Source organism: Pelophylax lessonae (assembly GCF_965119305.1).
Source record: "Pelophylax lessonae genome assembly, chromosome: 8".
NCBI lineage: Eukaryota > Metazoa > Chordata > Amphibia > Anura > Ranidae > Pelophylax > Pelophylax lessonae.
This window is the reverse complement of record NC_138775.1, coordinates 168,179,811-168,197,051: the sequence shown is the minus strand read 5'-3', so window position 1 is coordinate 168,197,051 and position 17,241 is coordinate 168,179,811. Positions and strand designations below refer to the sequence as shown.

General features: G+C 43.4%; 1 protein-coding gene across 1 annotated transcript in view; it reads right to left on the bottom strand.

The window, feature by feature from the left end:
• The window catches only part of ZBTB41 (zinc finger and BTB domain containing 41), an 82,294-nt gene extending 67,137 nt beyond the window's left edge, over positions 1-15,157 (bottom strand). The window contains exons 1-3 of the mRNA XM_082265224.1: positions 14,054-15,157; positions 3,633-3,840; positions 1,557-1,626 (exon numbers count right to left, since the gene is read on the bottom strand). Of these exons, the coding sequence (XP_082121350.1) occupies positions 1,557-1,626; positions 3,633-3,840; positions 14,054-15,113 (1,338 nt within the window). The 5' untranslated portion in view covers positions 15,114-15,157. The remainder of the gene's footprint in view (positions 1-1,556; positions 1,627-3,632; positions 3,841-14,053) is intronic.
• Between the last annotated feature and the right edge of the window lie 2,084 nt (positions 15,158-17,241).

Here is a 17,241-nt window from a genome sequence, read left to right as displayed (position 1 = left end):
GTGCCCGGTTAGGGGGACTCATCCTCTCCATTTGTCCCATTTACCATTATCATTAAAAGTGAAAGTAAAAGAAAATCCTACATTTTGGGTTGTCCCCAGAAAAGTAATAGAGAGGTAAATCTTCCAATGGGGACAGTAGCTCTGGTGTCCTGGGGGTCCCCAAGAAATTTCCTGAATTTTCAGAGATTTCCTCTTACTTCCTGTTTTAGTTATGGGACAGGACGTGAAGATAAATCTCCCCAATGGCACAAAGAGGACAAAAATAAACCTTACAGGGGTTATTACCCTCCCTTACTCGATCCAAAATGAAGAAAAATGTTTTGCCATTGCCAATACTTCTACTTTAACCCTGTCCTGGTTTGTAAACATTATTAATATACAGAATTTATATAGCGCCAACAGTTCGCACATAACTTTACAAAATAAAGGAAAACAGTACAGTTACAATACAATTCAATGCAAGAGGAATCAGAGGGCCCTGAATTTACTCCTTCAAACATATACAATAAATTTAACCGCTTGCCGACTGCGCACAGTATATTTACTGCGGCAGTCGGCCCCGGCCAGGCAGAGTGACGTAGGTCTACGTCGCTCGCCTGTCACTCCTTCCAGAGCCAATAGCGGGCGGGCGCGCGCCCGCTGAGGCGCGCGCCCGCCTCGGCTCGTTCACGGAGGAGTGCGGGAGTGTGACTGGCGGACCCGATGTCCGCCGGTCACACTACGATCGCCGCTACAGCGGGAGAAAGACAGAGCGGCTTGTGTAAACAAGCCACCTGTCAGTTCTCCCTGTGTAAAAGTGAAGATCAAACAGTTCTACTATGTAGAACTGTTGATCTTTGTTTTTACACTAGTAGACCTGTCCCTGCACAGTTAGAATCACGCCCCTAGGACACACTTAACCCCTCCCTGTCCAATACTGTTAACCCCTTCCCTGCCAGTGTCATTTTTGCAGTAACAGTGCATATATATAGCACTGATTACTGCAGTAATGTCACTGGTACCCCCAAAAGTGTCAAAAATGTCAGTCAAGGGTCCGATCTGTCCGCCGCAATGTCGCAGTACCGCAAAAAAAAAATCGCAGATCGCCGCCATTACTCGTTAAAAAAAAAAAACACCAAAAATGACAAAAATCTTTCCCTTTGTTAGTAAACGCGATAACTTTTGCGCAAACCAATCAAAATACGCTTTTTGCGATTTTTTTTACCAAACATAGGTAGCGTAAAACAAATTGGCCGAAAATTTTAAAAAATTTTGATTTTTACATTTTTTTTGGGGGAATTTCATATAAAAAAAAGTGAAAAATATTGTTGTTTTTGCAAAAATTACGCTCTTTTTTTGTTTATAGCGCGTGATCAAAAAATCGCACAGGTGATCAAATACCACCAAAAGAAAGCTCTGTTTGTGGGAAAAAAAGGACGTGAAATTCGTTTAGGTACAGCGTCGCACGACCGCGCGATTGTCCGTTAAAGTCACGCAGTAAAAAATCGCAAAATAACCCCTGGTCTTTTAGCAGGAAAATCCTCCGGTGGTAAAGTGGTTAATTAAAATCGACCTACATCGCACTTCCAGCCTTCACCCTTTATTCTCTTGATTGCAACAAACTCTTGTGCATTTTCTGCATGGAACCTGCAAAAAGAATAGCAAGAAATATTTATCGCTTTTTATTAATTATGTGCACGTTATGTCTCAAACTATTTCTTTCACACCATTTTTAAATAAAGCAACAAGTAACATATTCAATTATACTGTACTATATAATGAGGACAGATTGATAGCAGATAGCAGTCATGGTTTTGTTACAGCAATCTATCATCGCACATGAACGGTAGGAGTCATACGTGTAGTCCATAAAAATCTGCAACTCCACATACGGAGCCCACTTTTTCCATATGTCTGCACATTTTATTAAATGTACTTTGCAGACACTGGCCATATAACAGTTGGTAATCCTTCCGCAAGGCTGAATTCACTAACCTCTAAGGATAGGGAATGGAGCCTGATGTGTAATAGTTTAGTAGTTAGCACTTCTGCTAGGACATCAGTGATGGGCTGAGGCGTGTTCAGATCCAACCTGCCAGGAAGCCGTCACTGCATACCACCAATCATAGGCAGTGCGGCATTTCCCGACTGGCAGCTGCACATATACACGCTGTCTATGATTAGCGGTGTGCAGCGCCAGCTTCCTGGTGGGTTCGACCAGAATCTGCCCGAGCCCATCGCTACAGGACACTACCTGCATGAAGTTTGTATGTTCTCTTCATGGTTACTAGAGCTTGTCCACTATTTATAGCATTTGTGTATTTCAAAGGATGCTGGATCCTTCATTTGGGATCATGCAGCCAGTATAAACAGTGGTCATCACATCATGAATTGTTGGATCCTGTCTACATTAGCACTAGTATGGGTTGGTACATATGTATGAATGCAAGTATAAATGAAGTCGTAAAGTAGCAGTGCTCCTCAGTGATAGGATAGTAGAAATGTTAATTGTCAGCATAGACCTATATCTGCACTCTCATCTTTCTTGCAGATGTTGGTGAGAAAGAAAGCTCATCTACCTAGGTTTGGCTTTTTCCCCAGTGTAGAATGGCCACAGAGGTGGCAAAAAGGGCTTAGCATGAAGCCAGGCCACCAGCTGTGCATTACTTAGAATGTTGTGTGAACTATCAGTCCAGTACTATCGGTTACTGGTCTAGAGGAAGTATCAATGGACTACAAGGGCTCCATTGTAAACTACCAGTCCCTCTGCAACAGTGAAGCTAGCTTTTAAAGTATATTGTACAGACCGTAATGTGTTTTGGCCACCTTAAAAGAGAAATATGGGATTAGAAAAAACAATCATACTTACATAGATGGCTGCAGCACCAATCCCAGCTGCAGCTGTCCCTCAAACCAAGAATGTAGAGAACAAACACCACTGATCACTCAGTTCTTGGTTTTCAACCTGCAGAGATCTGGTGATTGTCAATCACTGGAGTGCTGAGCTGTGCACGGGGTGGGAGCAGCTGGCTCAATCTCTCAGCAGCTCGCTGAGAGGCTAAGCCAGCTTCCGGTTCCGGATTCTGGGTGGATCCCGACGGCTGTCGGCTGAAAAGGGGTCACAGGAGTGCGGAACTAAAGGCACTACTGTGATCCATAGGAGAAGTATAGCCAAAAAAGCTTTTGCTATACTTCTCCTCTAAACAGTGCCGTCCATGAAAATGGAGCACCCAGCCTACCTGGGAGGCAGTGATTGGCCACATTTACATCACCGGCACCTCCAGGAAGTGGAAGTACAAAAGCCTAAGCAGAGGCAAGGTTTTTTTTTTTTTTTTAACAATTTAATTTTTTTAAGCTATTTGTATTCTTTTTTTGGAAGGGGGGTATCTGGAAAATTACTAGTTGCCCATCAGTGCCATTTGTCAGTTAATCAAAGCAACCAGAAGTGGGACAAGTATCCCTCACCTGTTTGCTGAGAGACTACAGTAGTTGTACATCCCTCTTGTGTTACTGTGGGAAGGGTCATCAGTCTGTTACTATATAGAAAAAAAAGGAAGGAGGAGATTGCCATTCTTTCAGCTCTTTATTGTACAAACATTGCCCATTCCAAAAGAGTGTATACAAGTGGTAAATATGTTGTTCAAATGATTTACCTCTTGACATGTTTTACAAGGGTCTTCCTGCTTGCATGGAGCTTGCTGCAGAATGGACACTTGTGATCCTTTCTGGGAATCTCCTTTTCATTGTTGTGCCTCCTTCGATGAACAGTTAAGTTAGATTTGGTGGAGTACCTCAAATTGCAGATATCGCATTGAAAAGGCTTTTCTCCTGTGTGCACTCTTGTATGGCTCTCATATTTACCTGGAAATAAAAAGCAGCTCTAATAAAAAGGTAAGCATTTTTAGTGATAAGTCAGGTGTAGACATACACAACATGGTTTTCCCTAGTATAAAATAGTTCTCGTTAAATAGAACAAGACAGCAGGTGGCATTTGTAGAACCTTAACTCTTCCATTGTTATAATAGTGCAGATCTACCATCCACAGACAATTCTCTCCTGTTATTCATTTACATTTGCTATTAATATTTACTATTGCGCAAAGAAGAGGTCTTACTTCTGTGGATGGCTATAAGGCTTACACAGAGCCTGTCCTATCTCCTACACCAGATCAAGGCTCTAGGGGCACGTTCACACCAGATGGGTTGGGACTACGCTGGTCGATATTTCCAGCACAGGGCCAAAGCATTGAAAAGGCAAAATGCCTTGTTTCCAATAGCGTCGGTTCACACCACAGCGTTACTCTGCTGAGCACTGAGAAAAAGTACTGCATGGATGTGATCCACAGTATCCCAATGCCGCTGCCATGAATAGAACTCTATTGAAATGTTACTTGTGACATTTTAATAAAGTTCTGTGAAAAAAAAAGTAAACAGCATTCCCAGCATTTCACAGTGTACACTAGTGGCTGTGTATTCAATAGGGCTCACTGTTTGAATGAGCCTTAAAAAGAGAGACCGTTTCTATGCTGAGAAGGAAGGTAAAACTGACAGTTAGTTACAGTACATTGCGAAAGTATTCGGCCCCCTTGAACTTTGACCTTTTGCCACATTTTAGGCTTCAAACATAAAGATATAAAACTGTAATTTTTTGTGAAGAATCAACAACAAGTGGGACACAATCATGAAGTGGAACGAAATTTATTGGATATTTCAAACTTTGTTAACAAATAAAAAACTGAAAAATTGGGCGTGCAAAATTATTCAGCCCCTTTACTTTCAGTGCAGCAAACTCGCTCCAGAAGTTCAGGGAGAATCTCTGAAAAATCCAATGTTGACCTAAATGACTAATGATGATAAATAGAATCCACCTGTGTGTAATCAAGTCTCTGTATAAATGCACCTGCACTGTGATAGTCTCAGAGGTCCGTTTAAAGCGCAGAGAGCATCATGAAGAACAAGGAACACACCAGGCAGGACCGAGATACTGTTGGAGAAGTTTAAAGCCGGATTTGGATACAAAAAGATTTCCCAAGCTTTAAACATAGCAAGGAGCACTGTGCAAGCGATAATATTGAAATGGAAGGAGTATCAGACCACTGCAAATCTACGAAGACCTGGCCGTCGCTCTAAACTTTCAGCTCATACAAGGAGAAGACTGATCAGAGATGCAGCCAAGAGGCCCATGATCACTCTGGATGAACTGCAAAGATCTACAGCTGAGGTGGGAGACTCTGTCCATAGGACAACCATCAATTGTGTACTGCACAAATCTGGCCTTTATGAAAGAGTGGCAAGAAGAAAGCCATTTCTTAACCGGTTGCCGACCGCCGCACGACTATATACTGCGGCGGTCAGCCCCGGCCAGGCAGAGTGACGTAGGGGTATGTCACTCGCCTATCACTGACTTGTGAGCCAATTGCGGGCGGGCGCGCACCCGCCCCGACTCGTTCACTGACAAGTCAGTGCGTGTGACGATCGCTCCGGTGAAGGGAGAAAGTCAGGCGGCTAATGTAAACAAGCTGCCTGTCATTCTCCCTGGTGTAAAAATGAAGATCTGACGGTTCTACTATGTAGGACCGTTGATCTCTGTTTTTACACCAATAGCCATGTCCCTTTACAGTTAGAATCACGCCTCTAGTACACACTTAACCCCTCCCTCTCCAATACAGTTAACCCCTTCCCTGCCAGTGTCATTTTTGCAGTAACAGTGCATATGTATAGCACTGATTACTGCAGTAATGTCACTGGTAACCCCAAAAGTGTCAAAAATGTCAGTCAAGGGTCCGATCTGTCCGCCGCAATGTCGCAGTACCGCAAAAAAAAAAAAAAAAAAAAAAAAACGCAGATCGCCGCCATTACGCGTTAAAAAAAAAAAACACCAAAAATGACAAAAATCTTTCCCTTTGTTAGTAAACGCGATAACTTTTGCGCAAACCTATCAAAATAAGCTTTTTGCGATTTTTTTTACCAAACATATGTAGCATAAAACAAATTTGCCAAAAATGTTAAAAAATTTTGATTTTTACATTTTTTTGGGGGGGAATTTCATATAAAAAAAATGAGAAAAATATTGTTATTTTTGCAAAATTGACGCTCTTTTTTTGTTTATAGCGCATGATCAAAAAAAAAAAAAAAAAAAAAAAAAAAAAAAAAAAAAAAATCGCACAGGTGATCAAATACCACCAAAAGAAAGCTCTGTTTGTGGGAAAAAAAGGACGTCAAATTCGTTTAGGTACAGCATCGCACGACCGCGCAATTGTCCGTTAAAATCACGCAGTAAAAAAAAAAAAAAAAAAAAAAAAAAAACGCAAAAAACGCAAAAAACCCCCTGGTCAGGAAGGGGGTAAAATCTTCCGGGGCTTAAGTGGTTAAAGCAGGGTTCGACAATCCCCGGGCGCCAGGTCGCATTTGCGACTAGAATTAGCGACCTGGCGCCTGGGGTGCACTGCAGGAGATATCCTGTCGCTTTGCGTCCCCCCGAGTGCTCGAACTACCGCATCATCCGAAAATTGAGGCCCCGGCTTTTGATTTTATTTTTAAATCCCATTTTACACCACTCTCTCCTGGAAGTTCAAATATAATGTGTTCTACATATTTATGCACTTCTGCAAAAGAGTGTTAGGGCTCTTTCACACGGGCGTTCCGATCAGATCCGCCTGTCAGTTTTTTAGGCGGATCTGATCGGATGCTCCATTCAGCCCTATGGAGCAGCGGATGTCAGCGGTGACATGTTCGCCGACACCCGCTGCCATCCGCATCCGATCCTGTCCGTGAAATCCGGACGATGGAAACCCTATTTTCCATCCGTTCTGGGGCTCGGATCGGATGAGAGCGGACAGGCGGTCCGCTCTCATCCGATTCCCCATAGAGAGCAGCGGGGCTCTGACACCTCCCTTTCCGCACACAGTGTGGAGACGGAACTGTCATCCGCCGGCTCAGCGGGGATCGGTGGATCGATCCCTGCTGAGCAGAGCACGGTCCGCAACGGAATTCGGACCGTGTGAAAGGGGCCTTACTTTAAATATTGTATTTTGTAATCTCCTTGCAATGTGTTGATCTTTTGTTTTGCATTATAATCCCTTATTCACAATAAGAATCTTTTATGGAAAAAAAAAAATTATTATTTTTCATCATCTCCCTGCCCTGCCATGCCACACAGCCGATGGCCCCTTTCACACTGGCTTTCTGATCAGGTCCGTCTGTCAGTTTTTCAGGCGGACCTGATCGGACCCTTCAGTCTCTATGGAGTGGCAAGCTGCCGCCATCCGATCCTGTCCGCCAAAAACAGACGGATGGTGGTTCTATTTACCATCCGTCCAGTGAATCGGATTGGATGGCATCGGATGGAAACAGACAGTCCGTTTCCATCTGATTGCCCCATAGAGGAGAATGGGCTGTGTCTACATAGCAGAGCGGACAGGACCTGTCATCTGCCTGCTCAGCAGGGATCAGCAGAGAGATCCCCACTGAGCATGCGGATTCTGCTTAGCGCAGGCGCCCGTGTGAAAGGGGCCTAAGGTGGCATATGTTACTCTTGGTCACTGGATCTCCTATCGCCCCCAACCTTGCTGCACTGTTTAAATTTAAGATCGGTTATTTTCGTCATTGAAAATAAAGCTTTGTTGTTAAAAAAAAAAAAAACTGGCTCCTAACTTTTTTAGCTGGCTCCTAGATTCCAAACAAATTTGTCAAGCCCTGTCTTAAAGATATCCATAAAAAGTGCTGTTTAAAGTTTGCCACAAGCAAGAGACACACCAAGCATGTAGAAGAAGGTGCTCTGGTCAGAGGAAACCAAAATCAAACTTTTTGGCAACAATGCAAAACGTTATGTTTGGCGTAAAAGCAACACAGCTCATCACCCTGAACACACCATCCCCACTGTCAAACATGGTGGTGGCAGCATCATGGTTTGGGCCTGCTTTTCTTCAGCAGGGACAGGGAAGATGGTTAAAATTGATGGGAAGATGGATGGAGCCAAATACAGGACCATTCTGGAAGAAAACCTGATGGGAGTCTGCAAAAGACCTGAGACTGGGACGGAGATTTGTCTTCCAACAAGACAATGATTCAAAACATAAAGCAAAATCTACATTGGAATGGTTCACAAATAAACATATCCAGGTGTTAGAATGGCCAAGTCAAAGTCCAGACCTGAATCCAATCGAGAATCTGTGGAAAGAACTGAAAACTGCTGTTCACAAATGCTCTCCATCCAACCTCACTGAACTAAAGCTGTGCAAAACTGATAGAGACATACCCCAAGCGACTTACAGCTGTAATCGCAGCAAAAGGTGGCGCTACAAAGTATTAACTTAAGGGGGCTGAATAATTTTGCACGCCCAATTTTTCCGTTTTTTATTTGTTAACAAAGTTTGAAATATCCAATAAATTTCGTTCCACTTCATGATTGTGTCCCACTTGTTGATTCTTCACAAAAAATGACAGTTTTATATCTTTATGTTTGAAGTCTGAAATGTGGCAAAAGGTTGAAAAGTTCAAAGGGGCCGAATACTTTCGCAAGGCACTATATACACACACACCTATACACACACATATACATATATACACACCGCAAAGGCAAGCAGTCAGCAGTAAGAAGACAGACATACAGTACAGTCTACAGAATGACTTGGTCAGATTTACCATACAGTACAGCATACACTGAAGTGGTCAGGCATTTGTAATGTACACTACAGAGCACGGACTGATCCACTCAGTACATTACATACTCCTAACTGATTCACTCTGGATGCTTTACTGTATGTTTACTACTGCTGACAGTTCCACTGCGTATAGTACTGTATGTACTTAGTTTTGCATACTGGGGTGGGAATTCAAGACATACTCCCCCCCCCTCCCATGGGAAGCATATTTTCTATAAGTGAGGGAGCAGGGGGGGCCCCATTATTACTTCGCTAAACTGTTTTCCCCTCAGGTGCTTGTGTTCCTGCTGCTGTTCTAAATTGCGGTGCAATATTCCCAGCTAGCCTGGACTGCAGCTGTTTCAACACTTCGAAAAGTTCACAGTAAGGGTCCTTTCACATGGTCCGCATCCGCCGATGGACTCTGTTCTGCTCAGCGGGGATCGATCCGCTGATCCCTGCTGAGCAGGCGGATGGCAGCTCCGTCTCCGCTCGGAGATGGAGCAGTCAGATCCCCGCTGTCCTCTATGGGGGACCGCCTGTCCGTTCTCATCCAATCCCATCCGATCCGCTGGACGAATGTAAAATAGGGTTTCCATCCGTCCCGATTCCACGGATAGGATCAGAAGCGGATAGCACCGGGTGTCAGCGGAGATGTCACCGCTAACATCCGCTGCCCAATAAGGATGCATGGGGCATCCGATCAGGCGGATCTGATCGGATCGTTCGCGTGAAAGGACCCTAAGGCAGTCCTCAGACACTATAGCTGCTACTCACAGGTAGTTACAGTCCCATTGCTCATTGCTGTGATTAGTGTAATAGGACCCTGCCTCCCAAAAACTGCCTACACAATGTAGAAGGTGGAGTTCGGGAGGCACAGTTCTGCTGCACCAATTACAACAATGGGCAACAGGATTCTAACTGAGAAAACCTCTATATCCACTTGCCGACCGCAATGTGTATTTATTATATATATATATATATATATATATATATATATATATATATATATATACACACACACACACACACACACACACACACATATACATACATTACATACACATTTATATATTATATATATATATATATATATATATATATATATATATATATATATATATATATATATATATATATATATACACACACACACACACACATATACATACACACACATTGCAGTTTGCAAGTGGATTACCAGGGTTATGGCTGCAGCTCTCAACTATAGCCCTGGTATTTTTTTTATTTTTTTTCCAGCTGGTGATTGGTTTCCTCATGAAAAGTGGTCCAAGTGGCTACTGAGCCACTGGATCGCTTTCAGAAGCTGCGAGAGGGGACGTCCCCTCTTTCCACAGCTCACCAGTTTTTCCCAGGCTTACTGTTTTTTTTTTTTTTTTAAAGCAAAAGATCTAAATTATTTTGATCTTTTGCTTTTAAAAAAGGTAGAGGAAATATTTGGGGTCTTATTGACCCCAGATCTCTTCATAAAGAGGACCTGTCATCCCTTATTTCTATTACAAGGGATGTACATTCCTTGTAATAGGAACAAAAGTGATTAAAAAAAAAATTAAAATGGACAGTGTAAAAATAAAGTAAAATCAGAAAAAAATGATTATATATATATATATATATATATATATATATATATATATATATATATATATATATATATATATATATATATATATATATATATATACATACATACACACACACATACTGTAAATAATGTAAACGGTGTTCATACCACACATTTGAGGTATTGTCACGAACGTTAGAGAGAGAACAATAATTCTAGCACTAGACCTCCATAAACATGTAAACTTTAAACATTTTCAAAGCGTCGCTTATGGAGATTTTTAAGAATTGTAGTTTGTCGCCATTCCACAAGTGTGCTCAATTTTAACCACTTGCCGACCGCCCGCTGTAATATTACTGCGGCAGAGCGGCTCGGCTGCGTCCAGTCACATAGTACTTCGTGACTGGAGTGCATGTGGTTTAGACACAGCGGGAGGCAGGCCGCGGGAGGAGCAGCAGCGACTGCCGCTGCCCTCCCATGATCGTCCGGGAAACCGAGAGAAGATGGCCTGCTTATGTAAACAAAGCAGACAGATCTTATGTCAGATAGGCAGGGACAGATCAGCAGTTTCAGCTAAGCTAAAACTGCGATCTTTCTGTGCCTGTCACAGAACCCCCCCCACACACACAGTCAGTAAGCATACAGGCATACATTTAACCCCTTTGATCACCCCCAGTATTAACCCCTTCCCTGCCAGTGTCCTTTATACAGTAACAGTGCATATTATTTAGCACTGATTACTGTATTAGTGTCACTGGCCCTCAAAAATGTCAGTTAGGGGTCCGATCTCTCCGCTGCAATGTCGCAGTCCCACTAAAAATTGCAGATCGCCGCCATTAATAATAAAAAATAAATAATAAGTCCAAAAATGTATCCCGTAGTTTGTAAATGCTTTAACTTTTGCGCAAACCAATTTTTTTGTTTATAGCGCAAAATCTAAAACCGCAGAGGTGATCAAATACCACCAAAAGAAAGCTATATTTGTGGGAAAAAAAGGACATCAATTGTATTTGGGCACAGCGTCGCACGACAGAGCAATTTTCCGTTAAAGTAACACAGTGCGGAATCGCAAAAAAAATGGCCTGGTCATTAAGGGGGTAAAACCTTCCGGGATTGAAGTGGTTAAAGTGCAACATGTTGGGTATCTAGTTACTCTGCATAACATCATCTTTTATAGCTTAGAAAAAGATTGTGTTTTTTTGCATTAAAATTAATTAAACTGTATTTTTTCCCTAAACAATTGCACTTAAAAATCCACTGCGCAAATACCATGTGACACAAAATATTGCAGTTAGGGATGCACCGAAATGAAAATTCTGGGCCGAAACCGAAAATTCAGGATGCCCTTGGCCAAAAACCGAAAATGACTCCACCCCCCCCCCCCCCAAATGATTTTAAAATGGATAGAACAGGGGCATACACCAAAAACAGGAAGCAACGTGCACCTGTAGCTGCCACCCTGTTGTAGTATATGTACTGTGATGGGGTGGCAAGTGGTTAATTTAATTGCCAATGGTATTTGTATTAAGCAGCATGAGGGGGTTAATGTATTGTCACTGATGCATTAGTGACCAACCGGTGGCAGTTAATTAACCCTTTTGTGCTGCATTAGTGGCACCAGTGTCAGTGTTAATCAACACTGGCTGCACTGATACTGGTTGCACTAATGTAGCACAAAGGGGTAATTAACTGCCACTGGTTGGTCACCAATGCATAAGTGACAATACATTAACCCCCTCATGGTGCATAATACAAATACCATTGGTAATTATCCTCACCTCAGCGCCCCCTATTCGTCGATCTGTGCCATAATAAGTCCCATGCCTGTTTCAGCTTGGAAACATGGCTGCTAAGATTCCTTTTTGCTTTACTGGCTTTGCAGCCCAGTTCTGATGAAACGCTCATTATAGTCTCTAAAGAGAGCTTGGACAACAAAGCAGATTGTTGAATGTGTTTAAGATTGCTTCAACTCCTGCATTTTTGCAAAAATGTATTTTTTGGAAAGGCTGGTGCTGGCAGCTGAGCCAGTAGTGGGGGTCAGTGCTCATTGAGGTAGGTATGAGGTGAGTTACATGGAGAAGTAGGCATGTCCCTGACAAAGGGGAAAAACAAAAAAAAAATCTGCTTAGCTGATGGAAAAAAAAAAAAGATGTCTGAGCCAGGGGGGTTGAACTGCATTCCATAAGTAATAAGTACAGCTTGACAAACTCTCGCTGGGTGCAGCTCAGCACCTCTTGAAGATATATGTGTGAGAATGTGATACCGGCATCTAAGCTATAGCTGCATGAAGAATACAATGTTGCCGTCAATCACATCTCAGTAGATCTTGCACCGGGTTTAGGAGGAAGCTTCTGTACTGGGCAGAATGCATGTTTACTGTCAAAGCAGTGCACTGCTGAGATGCTGCCCATGCTTGTCGGTCACTTTGATACACTGGGCGATATGTATGAATGAACTGACCTGACACCGGGTGGGAGGGCGGGCGAGCGGCCGCTAATAGCTAGAACTATTTGAGCGCTTCACTTCCCTGTCATGCGGGTATCTCCTCTGACAGGGAAGTGAAGCGCTCACATAGTTATAGCTATTAGCAGCCGCTCGCCCACCCTCCCGCCCGGTGTCAGGTCAGTTCATTCATACACATCGTCCCGCTGACAGGGAAGTGAAGCGCTCACATAGTTATAGCTATTAGCGGCCGCTCGCTCGCCCGCCCGCCCGGTGTCAGGTCAGTTCATTCATACACATCGTCCCGCTGACAGGGAAGTGAAGCGCTCACATAGTTATAGCTATTAGCGGCCGCTCGCTCGCCCGCCCGCCCTCCCTCCCGGTGTCAGGTCAGTTCAGTTCATTCCATTCATACACATCGTAGTAGGGATATCATTGAGAGGCGGGCGGCTGGCCAGAGGCGGGACTTTCAAACCTGCGCTGCGCCCTCCTTCCTCACGGCGGCCATTCATTTCGGCATTTTTAACCCATTTTCGGCAGAAATGGGATAGGCCCATTTTCGGTGCATCCCTAATTGCAATGATTGGCATTTTTTTTCTCTAGGCTCTCTGATAAAAAGAAAAAAAAAAATACATAAAGTTCTAAGTCATTTTCTGGAAAAAAAAAATACTGATTTAAACATGTAAACAAAAAAAGTGTCAGAAAAGGCTTGGTCGGCAAGTGGATATTATAACATATTTAACAAATAACAAGTATCAATCGGTTTTTGTAACCTCTTAAACCTAATTTGCACGTCACCGGGATGATCTTAGGTGTGTTCAGACACGGGTCCAAACCTGTCTGAACTATTCTAGTCTATAAGCAGCCGAGGCATTCCCCGGCCCACAGGCTCACATATACAAGGGTTGTGCATACATGTGGCTGGGAGGAAGGGAATGTCTCCATTGCTTATGATTGGCTGTTCTCAGTTACTGGCAGGATAGCTCATGTGGGTTTGGACTTGTGTCCCAAAACGCCTGAGCTCACCCCTACTTGTGACCTTTTCTCCTTCATAATACATTGTTTGGTGCCTGAGTCATCAGTTGCCAGGAAAAAGATTACTGGTAAGGATGAGCATGAGACATCATTTAACTAATTTGGACATATTAGATCAATGATGTTATAAGATTCCCTGTCCCTTTGTGTACATTGTAGTTGCAGGGCTGGGAATGCTGCAGTTGTGTGGGCAGCAATGGGCAGGAGTGACAGCCTTCAGCCAGGTTTGGTCCAAAGCTAAGCTTGAACCAACCCTGAGCTCATCAGTCATTAGCACTAAAACAGCCCGACACATTGCTTATACAGAATTCCAGGCAAAAATAAGTTAAGAGCAAGCAGAGGTATTTTCAAAAAAGCAATATCAATATACTCACTAAATCGATCAAAGACCTTATCACACTTTGGGCATTTTAAAGTTCTTTTGTTGTTATTTTGTAACACAATTGGGGCAAGACCTTCTGAAAATTTTCCAGAACTAACATCATTTTCATTTTTCTGTTCACCTGCTTCTTGTTCCCCAATGTTTTGTCCCTCATCACCTCCAGATACCTCCTCCCCATACTCTTCTTCCACCGACTGGTCATTGTCCTCCACTGCATGGCTTTCCTCCTGCAACTCACTGTCAGAATCGTCCGGGTCTGTGCTCTCCTGACTGCTTTTGCCCAAATCACTACTTGACTCTCCACTGTCACTCTCTATGTCTTCTCCATCGTCATATTTTTGGGGACTTTTTCTTTTACGTGTTGATTTCCTAGGGGAGGAATCAGAATCCTTGGGAACATCTGTTGCATCCAACTTGTGGGCTTTGTCCATGTGATTCTCCAGTGTTTTTTTGTAGCAAAAGTTCCGTTCACATAAGGGACATTTGTGACTGTTTTCGAGTTTATTAACGGCTTCGTCTGTTGCGTTCGGAGCTGGTTGATTGTCAAGGGGAGGTAAAATGTCACTTTCAGCCGCTAGCAATTTAACTGCATCAATTATGTCCAAAAACTTTGCAGCCTCCAAGACCAGGCCTATCTCCGTTTCTTGCACTAAAAACTCAGATGTGTAGAGAAAATTCAGCAAGTGTTGGAATATTGAGCTATTTACATGATCTAACGTCACCACGTCCATGTTTGGGTTCTTCGTCAGACAAGCGTGGAAGTAACTGCTGCCCACAGCCACCACCACTTTATGCACTTGGAACTCCTTCCCTTCCACCACAATGACCAGATCACAGAAGGATGCTTGACGCTGCCGATCGTCGTTCAAATATTTCAGCAAGTTTTTGTTATAGCTGAGCGAACTGAGGACTTTTCTCTGATTCAGAGCTTTCACTACAGCTGATGGACTAGGGTCACACTGTGTGGAGGGAACGTCTGGGACAGCGGCCTTCTCCTTCCCATCAGGGGAGCTGATGTGCGTTTTTGTCATAATCCTCCTTCTCTTCTTCATGGTAAAAATACAGCAGTGACACAGAATGGATAAAATGTTATCATTAAAAATCCTGTAACCTCATTGCATGCGAGGATGGTCGCATTTCCTGTAAAACAACATAAAGAGGTGAGACCAAAATATACACGCTGCACTGAGAAATAAACGTCACAACTGCAGACACCAGCTGCCCTTAAAGTGATCATAAAGTTATTGTTTTTTAACCACTTGAACTCTGGAAGATTTACCCCCCTTCATGACCAGGCCACTTTTTGCGATACCACACTGCGTTACTTTAAGGCCCCTTTCACACAGGCGGACCATTCAGATCCGCCTGTCCGTTTTTTTGGCGGATCTGAACGGTCCCCCCATGCATTCCTATGGGGCATCGGATGGCAGCGGAGACATGTCCGCTGACATCCGACCCGATCCGATCCGTCAAATCTGGACAGATGGAAACCCTATTTTCCATCCGTCCAGCGGATCGGATCGGATGAGAACGGACCGACGGTCGGTTCCCATCCGATTTTCCCCATAGACATGCATGGGGAACTGACAGCTGTGTCTCCGCACACAGTGCAGAGACACAGCTGTCATCCTTCTGCTCAGAAAAGCGGAGTCCGTTTGACGGATATAGTATAGTGTGTGAAAGGAGCCTTACTGACAATTGGGCAGGCATGCAACGCTGTACCCAAATAAAATATGTATTTTTCACCCCCACATTTAGAGCTTTCTTTTGGTGGTATTTGATCACCTCTGCGTTTTTTTTTTTTTTTGCGCTATAAACAAAAATAGACCGACAATTTGGAAAAAAAAAAAATAAAATTTAATTTCTGCTATAAAACATATCCAATAAAAAATGTAATAGGGTTGCACCAATACAATTTTTTTATCAGCAAGTACGAGTACCGATACTTTTGGTGAAGTACTCGCCGATACCAAGTACCGATACTTTGCGTCAATACAGAAAAAAAATTTGCGCAAATCGCACTGCAAAAATAGGTGTGTGTAGATCTAGTGGCCAGTTTAGACTGCACAAAATTCAGCACAGGGAGCGCAGTTGCAGTAGGTGGGTAGAGACAAGTTCAAAGCAGCAATCATTTATTGGAGAACTGAACAGACTGATGACATTAGGTAAATCAATCACAAGCCCATGCAGGGAAACGGTAGTGTGTCAGTGCGGCACTGTGACTCACAGGTTCCATAGTTGACTCTGCTGAGCTTGGTGGAGTAAACGGGTGACTCTAACCCTTTAGCCCCTGGGGATGGGTGGCGAGCCCAATGAATGCCAGATGGATGGACGGAGCCGGCAATGGCCGGAGCACCTGAAAATGACAGTTGCGGTCAGGATTTGTCACCTCTGGCCGGGGAAAATGCATGGAGTGGGCGGAAGTGCTCCAATATGGAGACATTACTGTGTGGGCAACCAATGAGGGAAAGCCAAATGATTTGTGATTCGTCAGCTCACCGCCCACCCCCAGGAGCTCCTTGGTTAGAGGCAGCCGTTTAGTCCACCAGTCTCAGCAGAGTCAACCTTGGAAACCAAGAGTCACAATGCTTCACTGGCACACTACCATCTCCCAGCATGGGCTTGTGATCTATTTACCTAATGTCATCAGTCTGTTCAGTTTTCAGCACCACAAAGTTTCCGTATCGAGAGAATCTGGGCGAGTACCGATACTCACTCAAATGCCTGGTATCGGCACTGTTACTGATACTGGTACCGTTATATCCCTAAAATAATTTTTTTTCAGAAATTTAGGCCAATATGTATTCTGCTACATATTTTTGGTAAAGAAAAATCACAATAAGCGTATATTGATTGTTTTACACGAACACTATTGTGTTTACAAACTATGGGATATATACTGGAATTTTTTTTTATACTAGTAATGATGCTGATTAGCGACCATATAGCGGGACTGCGATATTGTGGCAGATACAAACTGACACTTTTGACACTTCGCAGGAACCAGTGACACTAATACAGTGATCAGTGCTAAAAATATGCACTGTCACTGAACTAATGACACTGGCTGGGAAGGGGTTAACATCAGGGGCAATCAAAGGGCGTAACTGTGTGCCAAGCCAGTGTTTGTGTTTACTATGTGTTCTGCTTTTACTAGGGGAAGTGATGGATTTAGTAACA